General features: G+C 36.1%; 1 protein-coding gene across 1 annotated transcript in view; it reads left to right on the top strand.

Moving 5' to 3' along the window:
• The window catches only part of LOC109836616 (aldo-keto reductase family 4 member C10-like), a 23147-nt gene extending 3901 nt beyond the window's left edge, over positions 1-19246 (top strand). The window contains exon 4 of the mRNA XM_020404575.1: positions 18804-19246. Coding sequence (XP_020260164.1) covers positions 18804-19061 — 258 coding nt within the window. The 3' untranslated portion in view covers positions 19062-19246. The remainder of the gene's footprint in view (positions 1-18803) is intronic.

The raw sequence follows: 20089 nt of genomic DNA on the forward strand, positions 1-20089 counted from the left end.
AGGAAAAAATGAATTATTTTATTTATTTATTTGTTATTGAGTTGGTTCTAAATCTTCCATGAAATTCCTAAAAAAATTTCACTTAAAGAAACTGCTTGGCAAAAGATATTGTAGTATAATATGGTATATGTGTAAATTCAGTTGGCTCCTCTCCACCACCACTACTCTAGTCTGCCCTAAAAAAATCTTAGATAAATCGCACATAAATCCCCTCATTTTATACCTTTAGTTGCACGAAATCCCTGCAATCATTTACCAGCACTTAGCATGCTTGAGATTCCATTTTTAGATGGATGAATTACATGTAACGCCCCTCTTTCTCATGAATCGAAGGGGGTTTAGTGCTAATAAATGAGTTTTTTCTTTGTTTTTTTGCTGGGTATAGATGAGGGGGTTTATGTGCAATTTACTCAAAAATCTACTATTTCTTCCTTTTAACAGTGGTGACCTGAGATTACATACTGTACTATTTCTTTCCTTCAACAGTGGTGACCAGAGTGACATACTGTTGATTTGTTCCTTTTTATGTATACTAGTATAATGCACATGCTTTGCATGTGGACATACTATTTTTATCCTCAATTCTTTTTCTTTGAGTGCAAAACTATAAAGTGGCTTTTGTAATAATATAAATTCTTAAATTGAATAATTAATAAATCTTTACATTAATAAATTAATAAATAAAGTTGTGTATAAAGAATTATATGAGTAATTTTTACATCTTGGGTAATTATTATAATAGGTTTTATGCACGTGCATCGCACGTGGTCAAATACCATGATTAATTATACTTAATTTATTTCCTTACTAAAATTTATTGCTCCGTTCTACTTGATAGTTTTTGCTCGCTTATGTCTCTAAATTTTAACATTGTGATTATTTATTTTCTTTGATGTTTATTTGAATGAGTTATATTGAATTTAAATTTTCATGTTTATAATTGAATTGACATGAACCAAATGTAATCCAAAGTTAATTTGAATTTTCATATTATTTAGATCGACATGAAACCAAGCTTGACTTGAGAAAGTATGGTGTTATGAAAGTTCAAAACACTTGAAAAATAACATTATAAAAGGAAGATGAATAATTAAACCCAATAAGCCAAGATGATTAATTAAAAGTGGGCTGGAAAGAAACTAAAGAGGATATAAAGTTTGTTTCTAATCACTGATAGACCAAAAAATTATAAACTAAAGATTAATGCTAAATCTAGTATATTTTTATATGATAAAACATCCATATAAGCATATAAAAATACTAAAAAAGTTTATGAAAATCTCTTCTAAAGATTCTTAATTTTACTCAAAAAACTTAAACTATTTTATAAAATATTCAGAAACCAGATCTTTTATTCATTCTGTTTCATTTTATTATTGAGTCGAGAAAAATTCTTTTCCACCTTTATCCTTTTTTTGGGCAAGCCTAGAGTTGTGTCTTTACCATCTACATCAATTGTGACATTAGGCTAGAGCTAGATTTCTTTTGGTATTATCTTTCACTTGGCTCGTTTATCTTTTATCTTCTTGTCTTACTTCACAAGAAAGTTGAATGCATTTTCGATATTTAACACAAACTTCTGAAAATACAGACTTTGATTATTTTTCTGTTCAATGAGAATAAATGTTAATTTTATGTATACGAAACTTTTTTGTTTTTAATTTATTACTTAAATAAGATTAGGAGCTACCTATTTTTATTTATAATGAATTCTTCTATTATGCATCCAATGAGAGATTCTGCTATGTCAAATAATATTACCTTAGCTCTGTCCTTGTCATTTTCTGAGAGAATTTGAAATAAATAACTATATTTTTTATTGTTAATTTACTTTAGATTATAATATTAATATTTAATTTTGATATGTTTATTTCATGAGAAAGGGATAGAAATCTGATGGTGCTATTATATATTTATCTTTGATCGTGTCTTCAAGAATTAATCCTTCGTTGGTAATCATATCCCCAAATGAAATTATACGCCGAGTCATGCTACTGTATAGGAAAAAGAAAAATGTTGATTTTAAATTTTTTTAGCTTATGCTATATGAAACAAGTATCATGTGTACATCTTTTGCCCATTATAAGAATTTACCTCCCTCCTCTTATCTAGCTTGTTATAACTTGTAACATAGTTGATTAATGGCTTTAGTTTAGTTTCTAATGCAAGATTTTCATGTATGTAATTTTATATTACTTTTATGATTGCTTTAGTATTGAAGAATAAGGTATGAAAATTTATAAAAACTTACTAATTTTTCTTGTATCTTTCATGGAGAATGCTTATTTGATTGAGATAAACTTGTTCATTATGTTCTTTAAGAGGAATTCAATCGATGCTTCTTTGGTATATATGGCTTTTGTCAATGTCAATTCAAGTGATTCATGAACGTTTTCGGATTTTGGATTTATTTCCTTCATTTCTCCATTTGAAATGAAAATATCTTGATTCTTTTTAAGGATATCTCTAAACTTTCTGATAGTTTTTCTATACATAACTTCTTATATTTTAAACCCTATAAATATTATTAAAATCAGAGATCAATGTTTAGACATTATCATCAATTAATGATAAGCTATTATATTAGTCCTTTATCAGTTTCATATAACATAGTCTTCTATCAATTAATGTTATTACTAAATTTGTATGCAATTCATTTAATTTATACAGTGACGTTGATTTTTAATCTATCATATATTTTTCTAATTTTTATATCTTAACTGGGCATTTTTAATCTATTGTTATTGCTATTTTTTACCAGCATCACTTTAGACTACTTTGAGATGCTAAAAAAGGATAATAAACTTTAAATTGAAAGAGAAAAACTAATAGTTCATATAAGGTTATAAGAAGAAGGAAAAATTGCTTCAAGGCCCCAAAATCCAAAATGTGATGTGCCCCAGCCCCTCATACTATTTCTGATGTGCTGCAGCCCCCAACTTTTGTTAAAATTATGTCCCAACCCCTCATGCTCATAATTATCCCATTTTTATATGTTTTTAACCCAAGATCCCAACTTTACCCCTCCCCATTTCTTCTTCAATCATCTCCCCTCCAACCCCAGCCCCCTCAATCCCCAAACACCAAAAAAATTTGTGGTGCTTGCCAGCAGCGCGCTCGCCTCGAGGTCCTCCTTGGCGGCGACGACGGGTCGCTGGCGTTTGGTGGGCGTCCTACTCGGTCTCCGTCTAACGCCGTTTGGTGGGCGTCCTACTCCGTCTCCCAGCGCTTGGATCTGGGGAGGCATCAGATATTACTTCAGTCACTTCGCTTGTTACCGAGGGTTCGGGCCGAGATGGGCCGAGATGTCGCTGTCGGCAATGATGATGATCACGACCTGCGAGTTCTTGAAGTGGTTGTCGGCCAAGGATCGGGATTTCTCCTCCATCTAAGAGATTTTGATTTTGATTTTTAGGGAGAGAGGGGGGCATGAAAAGTTTAGGGAACGAGAAAGAAAATTAGATAGAATGCAATGTTTTATTTGTTTATTTTCTTTCTTTACTTTGGGTTTTCATATCATATCATGGTTTGTTTGTGTACACTGAAAGAGAAAGGCTTGGTGGTGTAGTATTAAAGCTTTAAAATGAACGACAGTTTGGTGTAAAGTCCAAAGTCTATTCATTTGGGGATTTTTTGGGGTTGGATTTTTTTTTAATTTTTGGGTTTTTTTTTTTGGGTGGAGTTTGATGTTGTTCTCTATGCAGTTTGATTGTTGTTGATATTGTAAATTGTATGGTGGGATTTTGGGGATGCATTGTGGTCATTGTTGTTAGTAAGTGGTGTTATTTGTCGTGTAGTTTATTATACACATAATGTACAAACTATATGTAGTTTATATACATAGGCAATTTTTGTTGGCTTGAAAATTATATGCAGTTTGTACATGATGGTTGATAATTGAAGAATAAAAACCTACATACAAAAATAATCATTTAAAATAATGGATGTATAAATGTTAAGTTTTACCCAATACAAGTGAACTATAGCAAATTAACTGTTAACGTTTACATGTTCCATGTTAAGTATAGTGGAGTAAGTGTTAACTTTTTCATTTTAAATGTTAAGTTTTGTTAATTAGTTGTTAAGTTTTACCCATTACATGTAAACGTATATCCCACAGTCATAGCTACAAATAACAAAACATAAATACATATTACAGGTCAATTTTGAATGTTGTTATACAAAATTAAGATATTAAGGAAGAACGGTCTTTAACATGTGAACATGGTTCAAGTTCATATAGTTAATATTTTAACCACAATATTTAGCATGTTAACTGTTGTGGTTAGCATGTTAACTCTTGTGTTTAACATGTTAACTCTTGTGGATAACGTGTTAACTCTTGTGGATAACATGTTAACTATTGTGGCTATATGTTAACTCTTGTGGATAACATGTTAACTCTTGTGGATAACATATCAACTCTTGTGGATAACATGTTAACTCTTGTGGCTATATGTTAACTCTTGTGGATAACATGTTAACTCTTATGGATAACATGTTAACTCTTGTGGCTAACATGTTCACTGTTATGGTTAACGGTTGTTTTTAATATGTTAACTATTATGGTTAACATGTTAACTATAAGAGCTTAGATGTTAACTAATTATATGAGGATTGGTCTTACGCAGAAATATGTAGATACAATCTCATACTGCTTGTTTAAGGCAGCGTTCTCCTGCAACTGTAACCATTACCGTAATCTATCTAAGATGGCCTCTTTTACTTTGTCATCGAGTCTTCCCCCGCGGAACAAATACAGTAGTTCCGGGTATGTAATTGTGCTGTTATCACTAACGATGACATCGACATACATTAAAAAGCAATAAGTTACGGAGGGTTAAAATCTAAAACATGAAAGCTAACATGTTAACTCTTGTGGATAACATGTTAACTCTTGTGGCTAGTTTGTTAATTCTTATGGCTAACATGTTAACTCTTGTGGATAACATGTTAACTCTTGTGGCTAACATGTTAACTCTTGTGGCGAACATGTTAACTATTATGGATAAAATGTTAACTCTTGTGGCAAACATGAATTATAGTTAACAGACAGTTTACGAATAATAGTTAACAGATAATTCATTATAGTTAACAGTTTATAAATAACAGTTAACAAATAATGATTAATAGTTAATAAATTATAAATAATAGTTAACATATAATGGATTATAGTTAACAGTTTACTGAATATAGTTATCAATTTACCAATTAAGGTTAACATGTCACGTATTATAGTTAACATGTTAAATGAGAACTATATTAACGTGTATATGACCCGAAATAACAATTAACGGATAAAGGATTACAAATAGCAATTAACGGATAATGGATTATAGTTAACAGTTTACTGAATATAATTATCAATTTACCAATTAAAGTTAATCCGTTAACTGTTATTTCGGGTCATATACACGTTAATATAGTTCTCATTTAACATGTTAACTATAACAATAGTTAACATATAGCCACAAGAGCATGTTATCCACAAGAGTTGACATGTTATCCACAAAAGTTAACATGTTATCCACAAGAGTTAACATATAGCCACAAGAGTTAACATGTTATCCACAAGAGTTGACATGTTATCCATCATGTTTTAGATTTTAACCCTCCGTAACTTATTGCTTTTTAAGGTATGTCGATGTCATCGTTAGTGATAACAGCACAATTACATACCCGGAACTACTGTATCAAGAGTTAACATGCTAACCACAACAGTTAACATGCTAAATATTATGGTTAAAATATTAACTATATGAACTTGAACCATGTTCACAAGTTAAAGACCGATCTTCCTTAATATCTTAATTTTGTATAACAACATTCAAAAATGACATGTAATATGTATTTATGTTTTGTTATTTGTAGCTATGACTGTGGGATATACATCAGAATAATGAGCCCTAATTTGTAGCTATGACTGTGGGATATACATCAGAATAATGAGCCCTGACTGAACAACAATTTTTGCAATCCATTAACAATTATGCATGAATCCCGCTCTTGAGAATAATGAGCCCTGACTGAACAACAATTTTTGCAATCCATTAACAATTATGCATGAATCCCGCTCTTTACCTTGGCACCAATCTTCATCAAGAGAAAATGCCAATAAGAACCAAATCTCCTAACACGTGTAGCATTTTGAAACAATTTGTTCTATGGAATCTGGGAGAAAACATTTATCCTTGCAGATAAAGATACAACTTCAAATAACTATCAGACAAAGTGTAAAGCTTTTAACCGATATAAGCCCTCTACCGAAAGCTCTCTTGAAGATAATGCAACATACCTGATGAAAATATAAGCTTATTCCCAGTCACACTACATGTATTCAAATAAGAATCAAATTAAATTATGCACAAAATATAAATAAATATATGTACTTTATTTGCACACTTCAGATGAACATTTACTTCATAAATTATGCACAAAATATAAATAAATATATGTACTTTATTTGCACACTTCAGATGAACATTTACTTCATCTTATTCCTGACAACATAAACAAAAATTAAGTAGCAGACATCAGATTAATGTCAACTCAGCTGGCACTCTTTTTAACTTCAGACAAAGCGCAACTGTGAGGCTTCAGTTCATAACCCGAACGAGCCTTAGTGAAGACAATCTAGAAAAGAACCCTGGAAATGGAAGAGAAGTATCAACTAAACAGAACCATTCATTTCCTTCTAGAAGTGGAGGTAAGATAGCAATCTCAGGAAAATCATCAGCATTAAAGCAAAAAAACAAGTCTCCCTTATAAGAAGTTGACATGGTGTCATCCTTATCTGCCCTTATTGTCACAGCAAGAAATTTGCTCGTGGGGTCAGGCGAGTCGCTGTCACCACCGTTGGTTTCGGGCTGGAGGGGTTTCTTGTGGTTGGAGAGGTCGAGGGAGCAGTCGGCGTCCTCGACGATGACGACGGATTTGGGGGAGGTGGAGATGAGGAGCTTGCGGAGGTGGGAGTTGGAGTGGACGACGGTGAGTTCGAGGGCGTAGAGGTCGAAGTCGAGGAAGTTGGCGAAGTGTAAACAGGGTCTCCGCCGCCGCCGCCGTCGTCGGTTTCAGCACCGCCTCGTCTTCCCTCCTTTTATCCCCATCACCTTCCCCCTACCCTAGAAGACCCTCGCTACCAAAGAGGAGAGAAGGGGTTTGTTGTCTCCATGGAAAAAAGGAAGGACAGAGAAGGAGGAGGAGGAGGAGAAGAAGAGGGGTAATTTGGGGTTTTTTGAGATTTTTTTTCTTGGGAAGTGTAAATAGGGCTGAACACATCTTGGGAAGTGTAATTGGGGCCAAAACATATTAGAAAAAGTACAGGGGGCTGTTGCATATTGTTTTTTTAATTTTGGGGCCTTGAAGCAATTTTTCCTTTTTTTTAAGTGAGATAATGTTTTTAAAAAATTTAAGTTTTAAGTTGGGTACTTATAATTTCCATGTTTCGAGTGTTAGTGGTAAGTTTTTAAATGTTAGGATATTTTTTGCAACTCTGACATGTTGTGGGTGTTTTTTGCAAATTCAGTTGCTTTTTACAAAATTCAAAAATTTAGTAGTCTACTGATAATTTTCATAGTTGATGTGTATTGGTTATAAGTTTTGCAATTTCAAGTTTTTGCGATTTTTAATTTTTGAGGGAGTTTTTACAATTTTTCTAACTTTGAGTTACTTTTTGCTAATTTTAAATTTTCAAGTGTCTATTGGTAATCTCTTGAATCCATCTATATTGTTTTTAAGTTTTGAATTTTCACAATTTTAGCATGTTTTTTTGTAATTTGAATTTTTGAGGTCGTTTCTACAATTTTTGAAATGTTAAGGGTGTTAATTATAAATTTTAAATTCTTAGGGTGTTATTGTTTGTTATTTTAAGTTTTAAAAAGTCAGGGTGTTTTGTGTAATTTTAAACTTTTGAGGGTATTTTATGCAATTTTTTTAAAAAAATGGGTTTTTTAGTAATACTTCATGTGTTATAATATGTTAGCTACATATGATTTCTTAATTTTATTTTTTTAAATTGTTGAACTATAAGTAGTTAACATGCGATTAGTTTAGAATTTAATTAGCATTTTGATAGATTAGGTTTTAAATGAAATATTCAATATAGTGTTTCATGTATTTTATTATTTTTTTTTTCAAATTGTTGAGCTATACGTAGTTCACGTAAAATTAGTATAAGATATAATTTGAATTAGGATAAAATAAGATTTAAATAAAATATTCAAAATAGTAAATGATAATATTAGGGGTGTGCAACGGTCGGTTCGGTTAGGTTTTTACCAAAATTTGAACAACCGAACCGAACCGCCTATAATTCAAAACCGAACCGAATTGTTGCAAGTTGGTTCGGTACGGTTCGGTTCGGTTTGTTCTGTTCTAACTTCATCAAACTTCTTATCAAACAACAAACTGTGTTAAAGAAAAAAAAAGATATCAATAAAGTAGGAGATTATGAAGCATTAAACACTGATATAATGATATTGTTTTCAACCCATAATGATTTAGAAAACGAGTTTAGGGTTTGAGTCTTTGACTCTTTGGGGATGGGTCGGGTAGGGTTTGAGATCAGAATGGGTAGTATTGCACTATATTCGGTCGGTTCGGGTTGAAAAGTTTTCAAACCGATCTGAACCGCCCTACTCATAAAACCGATTTTTCTGAGTCGGTTCGGTCGGTTTTTTCGGTTTGGACCGAACCATGCTCAGCCCTAGATAATATTGACCATGTAAATCTTTTTCCGAACTCGTGCTTTTAAAGGGAGTATAATTTAATCATAATTTAGTTAAATACTTATAACAAATTAAATAATTATTTAATACTATAATATATAATATAATATTTTATTTGTAATTTTGAATATGTATAATAAATTATATGCTATTTATAACTATTCTTATTTATAATATCTATATATAGTATAATTATAGTACTACTATTCACTATAATGTATTAAATATAGTGTAATTCTTAGTTAAGATATAATATTAAAATAATTATATTATTTTACTATAAAATATTTATACAAATTTATTGTATTATTTATTTAATGATAATTTTTTAAGAATATTTAATAGTGTGTTATTTTATTTTAATAGTATTTTAATATTTTATTATAATTTATAAATAGGCATCTAACAATTTAATAACATATTTATAAGTAGTGAATGACATACTTTTTAATAATATTTGGCAACATACTATTTTATTATAATTTATAAATAAATAGCAATTTAACAATTTAATAATATATTATTTAATAAATTATGTATAGTTATTTTACAAAATATTTTATTGCACTAATAATTTTATATGATTTTATTATAATCAATAGTTATCTGTTATAAATTATAACATATTTATAATTTTTTATCATTATAAAGATATTTATATTAATTATTTTAATGAATGCCTCAATATGTCGGAAAGTAAGGAGGTCCTAATCAATAAGATGTTGTGAATAATTAGTTAAAATTATTTAAAGTAATGATATAATTGTAAATTATCAAAATTTGAGAGGGTAAAAAAGGAAATTAAAAGTTTTAACATGGGTATTCTCTTTTATAAGTAGTATAGATGTACACCTGGATTTGCTAATGACGCCATTGAAGAGTTTGTTCTTTTTCTTAATTGCTTCTACATGCTAGAACCTTTTGGCTGATGTCAAATAGGAAATTCCTGTATTGCAGCTTGGGTCTATAAGTTCGTACATTTGATTAGGTTACAATATTTATTTTGGTGTTAATAGTTAAGTAGTACTAATCTGCTAGAAAGAACAATTAACTTTTTGGTTCAAGGGACTTGAGCAATGAATCATAGTTACAATATGGAGGAGACTTTTAATTATTATTGATATAGTTTATTTAATGTTGTTTCTTGACAGATGAATTAGGTACGATGATATCTGAAATATATTGGGGCTATGACATTATTGCTTATGGAGTTTTTATTATTGATGTTGTGTCTTATATAGTAACTAATTGAATTCCTTGATTGATTATGCTTCTATTAGTTGAAAATTTATTTTGCATACCGCTTTCATTGTTTTAACTGGTATTTATTCATCTTCTAGAAAAAAAAAAACATTATCTGTAGATATCTGCAACTCTACTTAACAAATCCCTACTTTTCCGTAGCCTAGTTTTATCCTGAACTTTGTATCTAGATGCAAGTATCCATCTCTATTCTTTCTGTATGCTATTTACAGTTTAGACTTTACATCATAGCATCAGCGCTCCTTCAGTTTTGTATATTTCAAGTTCAGAATGCAAGATTCCAAAACTTTGTATATTTCAAGTTCAGAATGCAGGATTCCAAAACTATCTGTTTAGACTTTACATCATAGCATCAGGGCTCCTTTAGTTTTGTATATTTCAAGTTCAGAATGCAAGATTCTAAAACTATCTACAGATACTCGGTTTTTTTGGGCTTTAGAGGGGATGAGGGAAAGAATTAAAGAATGAGGGGTGTACCTTTCAAGACACTAACTAGGAAAGACTGTTAATTCTCTTTGGATGCTGTGTTCTTAAATGGCTGCCAACATTACCAATGTATCCTGTCTTCTTGCAGCCATGAAAAGTGGGGGGAAACAAAGAAGGAAAGAGCAAGAGGATTATTAAAGGAAGAAAGAGGGAATAAAGAGTGTTATATGTGTCAAATGAACTAACAAGTTCCCTACGAAGTAGGCTGATTCTACTGTATGTTAGCAAGGAAAAATGATTTGATTTCTCCCGTAGATTTCTCGCTAGATTAGTCAAAGCTAAAAAGTAGATTGTCATATACTTGATAATACTTGCTATTGAAAATAGAGAGAAAACCCTAACTTTATTACTCTATAAGATGGGCTTATATAGGCCCTTACTACACAACTTACAAATAACACCCTATCTATTACTAATATGTCAACACTCCTCCTCAAGATGGGCGAAAGATATCCACTAAGCCCATCTTGTCACATCCTCTAATCATATCTACTGAGCTAAGTCCCTTAGTCAGACAATCTGCTGTCTGATCCTTAGTTGGAACATGACTTAACTCCAGTAGTCCACTGTCCAACTTCTCTTTGATGAAGAACCTATCGATCTCGATGTGTTTGGTTCTATCATGCTGCACCGGGTTATTAGCGATACTGATGGCTGACTTGTTATCACACCACAGCTTCATCTTTGCTCCTTGATCCAGTTTCAGCTCCACCAACATACTCTTCAACCACAACAATTCCGCGACTCCCAAGGCCATAGCTCTATACTCTGCTTCAGCTGTTGACCTCGCCACCACTGACTGCTTCTTGCTCTTCCACGAGACCAAGTTGCCTCCTATAAAGATACAGTATCCTGAGGTGGACCTCCTGTCATCAGCACAGCTAGCCTAATCTGAGTCACAATAACCCTCGATGCTCACATGTCCATTCTTTCTGAATATCAGCCCCTTTCCGGGGGCACTCTTCAAATATCTCAGAATCTGGTACACAGCGTCCATATGATCCTTCCTCGGATCGTGCATGTAGCGACTCACCACGCTCACTGCAAAAGAGATATCAGGACGTGTGTGACTCAAATAGATTAACCTTCCTCCGCTCCTCGAGCTATCTCTATTCCAAGAAAGTATCGAAGCAAGCCAAGATCTTTCACCTCGAATTCCTTACCCAGTCTTACTTTGAGTTGGGCAATCTCCTTCTCATCATCCCCTGTAATAATCATATCATCCACATATACTGCAAGCAAGGTGATGTGACCTCCACTTCTTCGAAAGAACACGGTATGATCGGCATTAATCTGCTGGTATCCCATACCTATCATAGCCGGCCTGAATATGTCGAACCAAGCACGGGGAGATTGCTTCAGACCATAGAGAGACTTCTTCAATCTGCAGACCTTTCCCACTGTCTGATCTGTACCAAATCCTGGTGGTATCTCCATGTATACCTCCTCCACTAGATCTCCATGAAGAAATGCATTCTTCACATCTAGTTGGTGTAACTTCCATTCACCATTTACTGCTAGAGAGATTAAGGTCCGAACAGTGCTCATCTTCGCCACCGGTGCAAAAGTCTCATCATAATCGATGCCATATGTCTGACTATACCCTTTTGCCACCAGACGAGCCTTGTAGCGCTCAACTTGTCCATCTGGATTCTGCTTCACAGTGAAGACCCACTTGCACCCAACTGCTCTCTTCCCTTCTGGTAATTTTACTAGCTCCCAAGTGCGGTTCTTCTCAAGAGCTCCTAGCTCCTCATGCATAGCTGCTTTCCACTTTGGGTCCTTTTTAGCAACCTGCCAATTGTTAGGTACAGTAACAGAATCCAATGATGCAATGAATGCTCCATGTGCAGGGTGGATATTAGATTATGATATAAACTGGGTAAGATCCCAACCATATCTATCGGGAGGATGTCCCGCATTGCTGCGAGTAGTCCTCCGTACTGACATTGGTGTGGGAGGAGTAATGAGAGGATTGATATCACCTTGGGAGGAATCTGATGGTGGTGTAGGTGTCTCAGGAGTCGGGACAGGCGTTGATAAGGGACTTGGCACTAGTGGCACTGTAGGTACTGTTTCTGCAATTTGCTTCCCCTTCCTACTATAGGTAAGTAGCTCCCCCTGAGCCGTGGGCCTAACACCTCTTGTCTCCTTATCCTCTTCTTCTTTATTCTCCTGCTCCTCCTCAACCAATTCTCCTTCCCAAGGAATCGTTAGAGAAATCGATTTCTCCACATTATTCTCTACATTATTCATCTGCCTCTCACCATTCTCCCCTTCTCGCCTCATACTTCCAGTATTATGCGAGTCACCAACGGATGATGGTACCTTCTGTGTGTAATATGGCTCAAATTCACGAAAGTACACATCCATGCTCACGAACAGCCTTTTCTCCACCGGGCTCCAGCAAACATATCCCTTTTGAGTAGCAGAATATCCTACAAAGATACACTTCACCGCTCTAGGGGCAAGCTTCCCGACGGATGGTCTGTTATCCTTCACAAAGCACACACAGCCAAATACTTTCAGTGGAAGAATCCCACCATTATCTCCTTTCAACGTCTCACACGGAGACTTCCAATCCAGTACTCTCGAGGGCATTCTGTTGATCAGCGCCGCTGCAGTCAACACTGCTTGCCCCCAAAATGTTTCTGGGACATTCATGGAGATCATCATACTTCTAGCAACCTCTAAAAGATGTCTGTTCTTCCTTTCTGCTACCCCATTCTGAGCTGGTGTGTATGGACACGTAGTCTGGTGTTGTATTCCATGAGATGACAAGTATTCTCCAAACACTTTGTTGGTGTACTCTGTCCCATTATCAGATCTCAATACCTTCACCACTGCTCCATATTGAGTCTGAACATACCTATGAAAGTTTTGAAAGCAGCCAAACACTTCACTCTTATTCTTCATCAGGTATAACCAAGTAACGCGAGAGAAGCAATCAATGAATGTAACAAAATACTTGTATCCGTTCATAGAACTTGTGGAACAAGGCCCCCAAACATCTGAATGTATCAGATCAAATGCATGAGAACTCCTATGATCAGAACTAACATAAGAGCTTCTAGTAAGCTTTCCCAACTTACATGCATCACACACAAGTTTCTCTTTATTTGCTTTCTCAAATAAAGATGGATACAACCTACTTAAAGTACCAAAGGATGAGTGTCCCAAGCGCTGGTGATGAAGCATCAATTCACTCTCGGCACTCATTTCAGATCCTACTCCTGCTTTCTCTACCATTGACACCAAAGCTGAGTCCAGCCCCTCACGATCCAAGTACCACAGTCCATTACTCCACGTGCCAGTCCCAAGTCTCCGTCCTGTCCCTTTCTCCTGGAAGATCACCTTGGGAATGTCAAAAGAAACGATACATTTTAGTTGGAGGATAATAGCACTAATGGACAAAAGATTTACTGGAAAGGAAGGAGCATGCAAAACATTGGACAGAGTTACAGAACCTGTACAATTAACAGTACCCTTACCAACCACAGGCTGAAATGTACCATCAGCTGTTTGGATGCTATCTGCTGATGCTAGGTGAGTGTATGACGAAAACTCACTAGCGTTGCCCGTCACATGTCGAGATGCACCGGAGTCGACAATCCATTCTGATGGTCTATTGGGAGACATAGAAGCAAGAGCATGTATGTCATCCGTACATTTGATCGGATGAGCATAAGTAGCAGAGTTGCCTTTGGATGTCTCCTCAGTTCCACTTCTTCTGTCTCCATCTCCTGCTACTCTCTGCTTCCTTCGAAGAATCTCCAGGAGCATATGGTCCTCCTCAGTAAAGACCATCTCAGTTGCTTCCCCTTCCTCTGCTACCATCATATTCGCCCGATTCCCTGCTCCTCTTTCACCTCGTCGACCCCCACGGCCACGACCACGACCTCCGAACTGTACACGTCCACCCGAATCTCCTTCCTTGGGTGGCTTGGTGCAAGCATGCCTTAGATGACCCACCGTGCCGCAGTTGTAGCACTGTCGAGTCTCTCCCCTAGATCCAGTGTTGCTAGAGGCTGCCATTGCTGACTTCACCACAGGAAGTCCACCTGTCCCTGCCTGCAGCCGAATGCGAGTCTCCTCCTGGATCATAGCAGAGACAGCCTCCTCAAGTGTGGGAATCTTCGGCTGAGCTAGTAGCAATGCGATTCGCTGAGCGAACTCTGATGTCAATCCCTTGAGAAACACCATAGTCCTCTCCTGTAGAAAGGCCTCCCGTTCTTTACACCCCGGGTCCTTGCAGCTAGCCCGAGGGGAAAAATGATCATAATCCAGCCACAGACGCTCCAATTCTGTAGCATATTCCTGTACAGTCCTCTCTCCCTGGACTGTGGCGTCGACCTCCCCTTTAATCTGGAATACCCTCAGGTTATTCCCGACTCCGTCATATGTCCTCCTCAACTTCTCCCAGACGTCCTTCACCTTCTCAATGCCATCCACTGTGGCTGCGATCGTCGGGACCAATGAATTGAGAAGCCATATGTACACCAACATATGAGTGGACTTCCACTCATCTCTTCCCTCTGAGTCCTCCTCTGGCTCTGTCACCTCGCCTGTCAGATAATCCTCCAGATTTCGCCCTGCAAGGGTATATCTCACCCGCCGTGACCAGCTCAGGTACGTACTAGGTCCATCCAGCTTCAGATCGATGGTCGGAAGCTCCAACTTCTTCGATGGTTTTGTCGCACTCTCACCAGCCGACAACTTCATTAGCTTCATCAAAGTTGACACCTCCGCGGGTTAACTCTTGATGATCTCCTTCCATCGAATAGCTTAACCCACACCTGATTCACCTTCTACTCCGACCGCTTGGTTATGTACTGAGTAACATTCGGCAGGCACCTCTCTGCACAACAAGAGTAGATCTCAACAAACTTCTCTTACTCAGAGGAAACAAGAACCAACCAAGTTAAATATATCCATCGATGTAGATATTATACTCTCCTGAATCATCATCCGGAGACTGAAGTCAAGGGAACCAATAGCCAAACTCTAGGCTCCGACATGCGCAGCAAGGAGTGTGCGGCTTGATGGCAGCGGCTAGAAAATGGGTTTGCAATGAGGTCAGGGGGGTTCTGGGGTCGGTCAGTCTGGGTCTGAGGTCGCTCCAGGTGGGGCTGTTGGATGGTGGAGATCAGGCTCGATCGGTGGGGCCTGTTGATGTGTGGAGTGGAGCGGCAGGGGGGTCTTTGACGACAGAGAGGGCGTCGGAGGAGGTCGGGGGGGGGTTCTGGATGATCGCGGACACAGGAAGGGTTAAGGGCGGGGGTTCTGGAATGATCGAACAGGTGGGGTCAGTCGGGGGTCTTATGTCTTGATGATCGGAAACGAACTGCGTGGAGTGAGGGGCCGGACGAGGAGAAAAAAGGGGGGGGGAGGGGCGCAGCGGGTGAAGGCGAGAAGGGGGGGGCGGCGGCATAGGTTGTGGTGCTCTGATTACCATAATTAAAAATAGAGAGAAAACCCTAACTTTATTACTCCATAAGATGGGCTTATATAGGCCCTTACTACACAACTTACAAATAACACCCTATCTATTACTAACATGTCAACACTTGCTCCAGTGTTCAACTGAATATTATACATGATTGGTATTTGATTTATCCGGGTTCCTTTCAAATTTGTAAGCATCAGTTTGAATCGAAAAGTGGGTTAGAATTCGATGGCTATAACAGATGTCTTGCACTCTTAGGTGTACGAGGTTTAGGATCCTGCACCCTAAAATGAAACAAGGGCTGCTTTGAACTTGCCATTGGATTGAGCCGATAGGGATTCTCATTAATCAAAATTTTTGTTCACAATTCCACTCTTTACTGTTCAAATCCTTTTGGACTCTCCTTAATGGTATTCTCTTCAGGATTTAGCTGTCATCTTCAGGTGTGCAGCTATGGCTAGGATCTCATAGATCTTGGAGAAAATAAATTATAAAAGCTTTAGTCTATTGACAGGTAATGAGGCTAATGGCAATGAGCTAAATTGATGGGGATTTTTATAGATCAGACCTTGTAATACCATAGTTTGGCAAAAGTAGGATTTCCCCGCATAGAAATGAGGGAAAGGTTTTGTTGAATCAACTTCGCCAGATTTTGGTGCTGAACCATGTAATGACGCTGTATGCTTAAACTTGTTCACATGATAGGAATATTGAATAGCAGACCTATTAAGACACAGATGTTAATGGCAAGTTTTGGTTCCAAAGTACTTGGTCAACTTAACTATCAACCATTAAAGATCTTGTTCCTGAGTTTAAAGATGATAAGAAACATTAAGGCAAATTGAATGTAAGTTATGCTATATCTTATGTTAATGGTAAGTTTTGGTTCCAAAGTACTTGGTCAACTAAACTACCAGTCATCAAAGATCTTGATCCTGGGTTTAAATTGAAAATAAGTTATGCTATAGCTTATGTGAAGATCATGGAATTGTTCTGTGTTCATCTACTGCCAAAGTTTCATACAATGAAAATAAGGAACAGCCATGAAGCATGCCGCAATGTCTGGCTTAAATATACATACAATATACCTAAGGAATCGAAAGGCATCAGGATGCTTTGACCTATGTAGGTTAAGCTAGAAAGAAACATAATTAACTGCAAAAGAAATTGATGTCCTTCGAAACATTTGATAACAGAAATATAATGACTTCGTTATTGAAAAATTTGGGCTTTTAGATAGGAACGTTAAAAAATGTATTGGATTTGAGCTGAGATATAGTAGATTTACCTATATGGAGAATGTCGGAAATAAATGTATTTGATTATGTGAAGAAGATAACATGATGATACTCTTTGACAAGAGTTTCTTGCACATCTGGTTAATGCAGCTAATTCTTTGATTTTGGAGTCTGGATATCTCTTATTGATGTATACTAATATTTATTGTATTTGACCTTCTTTTGAAAAATACATTATCCTGAAGATGAGTAGTGGTGTCATTGAATGCGAAGCTTAGGATTGATGTATCAAAAATTTAAAATACAATAAATATTTCATATAAAATCATCGCTTGAATCAGAAAGCATTCATTACTTTAAGACAAGCTGTATAGAATTTTTTTTTCTTCGCCTTCATATTTCATCACACCGCTAAATAATGTTTATTTTGCGTCCTGAATGATGAGAGCTATATACTACTCTGCATCATGAATATCCTCATGCCCGACCTCATGCCCGCGTTTTAAAATTTAACCTTCTAGAAGTTTTTGTTGCTTGGGATGGTGGATGCTAATTGTTTTTTTTTACTTGGCTGTTGATATAGCTAAATCTCATCCATCCTTTCAATGTATAACTATAGACAATAAGGCAGTTCTCAGTAAGATTATCCTGGATCTCTCCTAGAGAAGAAAAGTAAAAAGGTCACCCATTTACTGTCGAGAAATCACATCAAATTAAAACATTCAACGTAACAAGTGTATGCCAGATTTATTGCATGAGAGAACGCAAAAGTTTTAAAAGATTTCCCACCCTTAAGGAATGGTATGTGCTGATCCTTGTTTGTGTGTTCCGAAGTAACTTCTCACTAATAGCTACTGATCATTGTGGTTCGTTAGGGGCTTTAGATTCGTATCTTCCTCTTGTACTACCAAAGATTATTGAGCTTTCATCATTGATGGTCCTAGCATTGGAGGTCACAAAACAACGACTTCGTTCTTTTAACAAGGTTGAATTCAGGTGGCACTTTTCTGTTGACATGGCCAAGGCAATTAGATGCCTTGTCATCTCCCATTGTTGGTTTCTTGCACTTCATCTGGTTAATATCATTTTAGAGGGTTCTAGATCATTAATCAAGGCGATTCCTAGAAGGTTGTTCACTGTCAATTTGTTCTTTCGAGGTGTTTCTTACTGATAATCGGGCTAATTGTGAAGATTTTTCTGTTGTTTCAGCAGTACCTGATTATACGGCATTAAGAGAAAATTAGGTCAATAAACAGCGTCTTTGTAACGCTCTGAAGAGAGGGGAAACTCAATAGAAAACTAGGCGTCTGTTTCTCGTTCCATATGCTTGAAGCTCCTTTTCTTCTTTTCTCTTTTCTTCTTCTCCTTTTGATCAATTATTTTCAACCCACACACTTGGTTCATAAATTTGCTTTCATGTATTGAGATCACAAAGGTTGGGATCTTTACATGCTTACTGGTTGTTTAGAAGCATGAAACTACATGGTTTAGTAAAATACATGTGGCATGTAATCTTGTATTGCGCTAATCTGTATTGACACATTTTTTTCCCCACTTTTTTGCTTTTCTTTATATGCAGAAACACCTGCACTCCTTAATGCAGTACAATTTATCACTCCTTTCTTGTACTTGTAAATACAACAGGTAATTTTGCGATGGGGTCTACAACGAGGAACTAGTGTTCTCCCCTGCAGTCTGAAGCCTGAAAGAATCCTCAAAAACATCGATATCTTCAACTGGTCTCTCTCCGACGAAGAGTTGAACAGGATGAACAGAATCGAACCACAAGTATGCCTCTTTGGAAATTGGCCTTCGACCACATCTGAAAGCGGTTTTCACTCTGGAAGTGGTCCTCTTCAAGCAGTTCGTGAGATGGAAGATGACATCGATTTCACTTCTTGATTCAAGAATGGCTTCTTGATCGATTCAAGTGATGAGAGGACCAAATGTTTTTCTTGAAGTAGTATTGTGTTTGTTAATGTCTTGTAGGATCGATCAGCTATCATGTAGAAACTTCAGTACAATAACAGTTGTGGATTGATTTTCTTCTCTTCTGGTCAAGTGATAATGGTTTTCTTTTTCATCAAGCTGGATTTGTGCTGCTCTTTGCTGATGCTGATCTTTTAGCTTCACCTTCATTATCTGTTCTCTTTATGCTAAGCATGTGCTTCTAATTTATGTTTGCGTATATATGCCCATATATCTTATAAAATGAACTTTAAATATTCAAAAATTTCACTATATTGGATCGTAAATAGTGAAAAAGAGGATTGTTTTTTTCCCCCCACCTCTTGTGAATTTTCGTCTCGAAAATTTCTTGAATGAGGTCATGCATGCAAAGTTTTCCTGTCAATCTAGAAACATGGAAGAAAACTTTTTTTTTTACCTTCCATTTTCCTGCTCTTTTCTCTATTTTATTACCACATGCATCACTTATTCTTCAACGATCATAGTCAAATGAATCTAATAATAAAACGTGCATGTTCGTGAGCTTTATCTTATTAGAAACGGTCAACTCTGATTAGGTAAGAGTAAACGAGTTAGTTGTTCTTCGATCATAAAAAAAGCATTTGCAATGCATAAATTAATATTATCAGCTACAGGGATGAAGAAATGAAGCTCCTAAACAAGATTTGATCCTCTGATGAATCAATTAGTAAAATATGCCAGCTATAACGTGATAAAGAAATTTAATGCTGAGCAAGTAATATAGAGCTGTGTGTGATCAGTGATCTGATTAGTTTTGAGAATTATAAACCCTGAAGTAATGAGATGTGAATGCAGCACTCACAAAATTTTAAACAGAGGCAAAGACCAGCTACTTTATGCTTAGTATGATCATTTTTCTTTCTTCCCTGTCGTTGTCTTGACTTGAATAAATGAAGAGATTTGAGTCTTGACTTGAATAAAAGAAGAGATTTGAGTTATCA

The sequence above is a fragment of the Asparagus officinalis genome, chromosome 4 (assembly GCF_001876935.1).
Source record: "Asparagus officinalis chromosome 4, Aspof.V1, whole genome shotgun sequence".
Lineage (NCBI taxonomy): Eukaryota > Viridiplantae > Streptophyta > Magnoliopsida > Asparagales > Asparagaceae > Asparagus > Asparagus officinalis.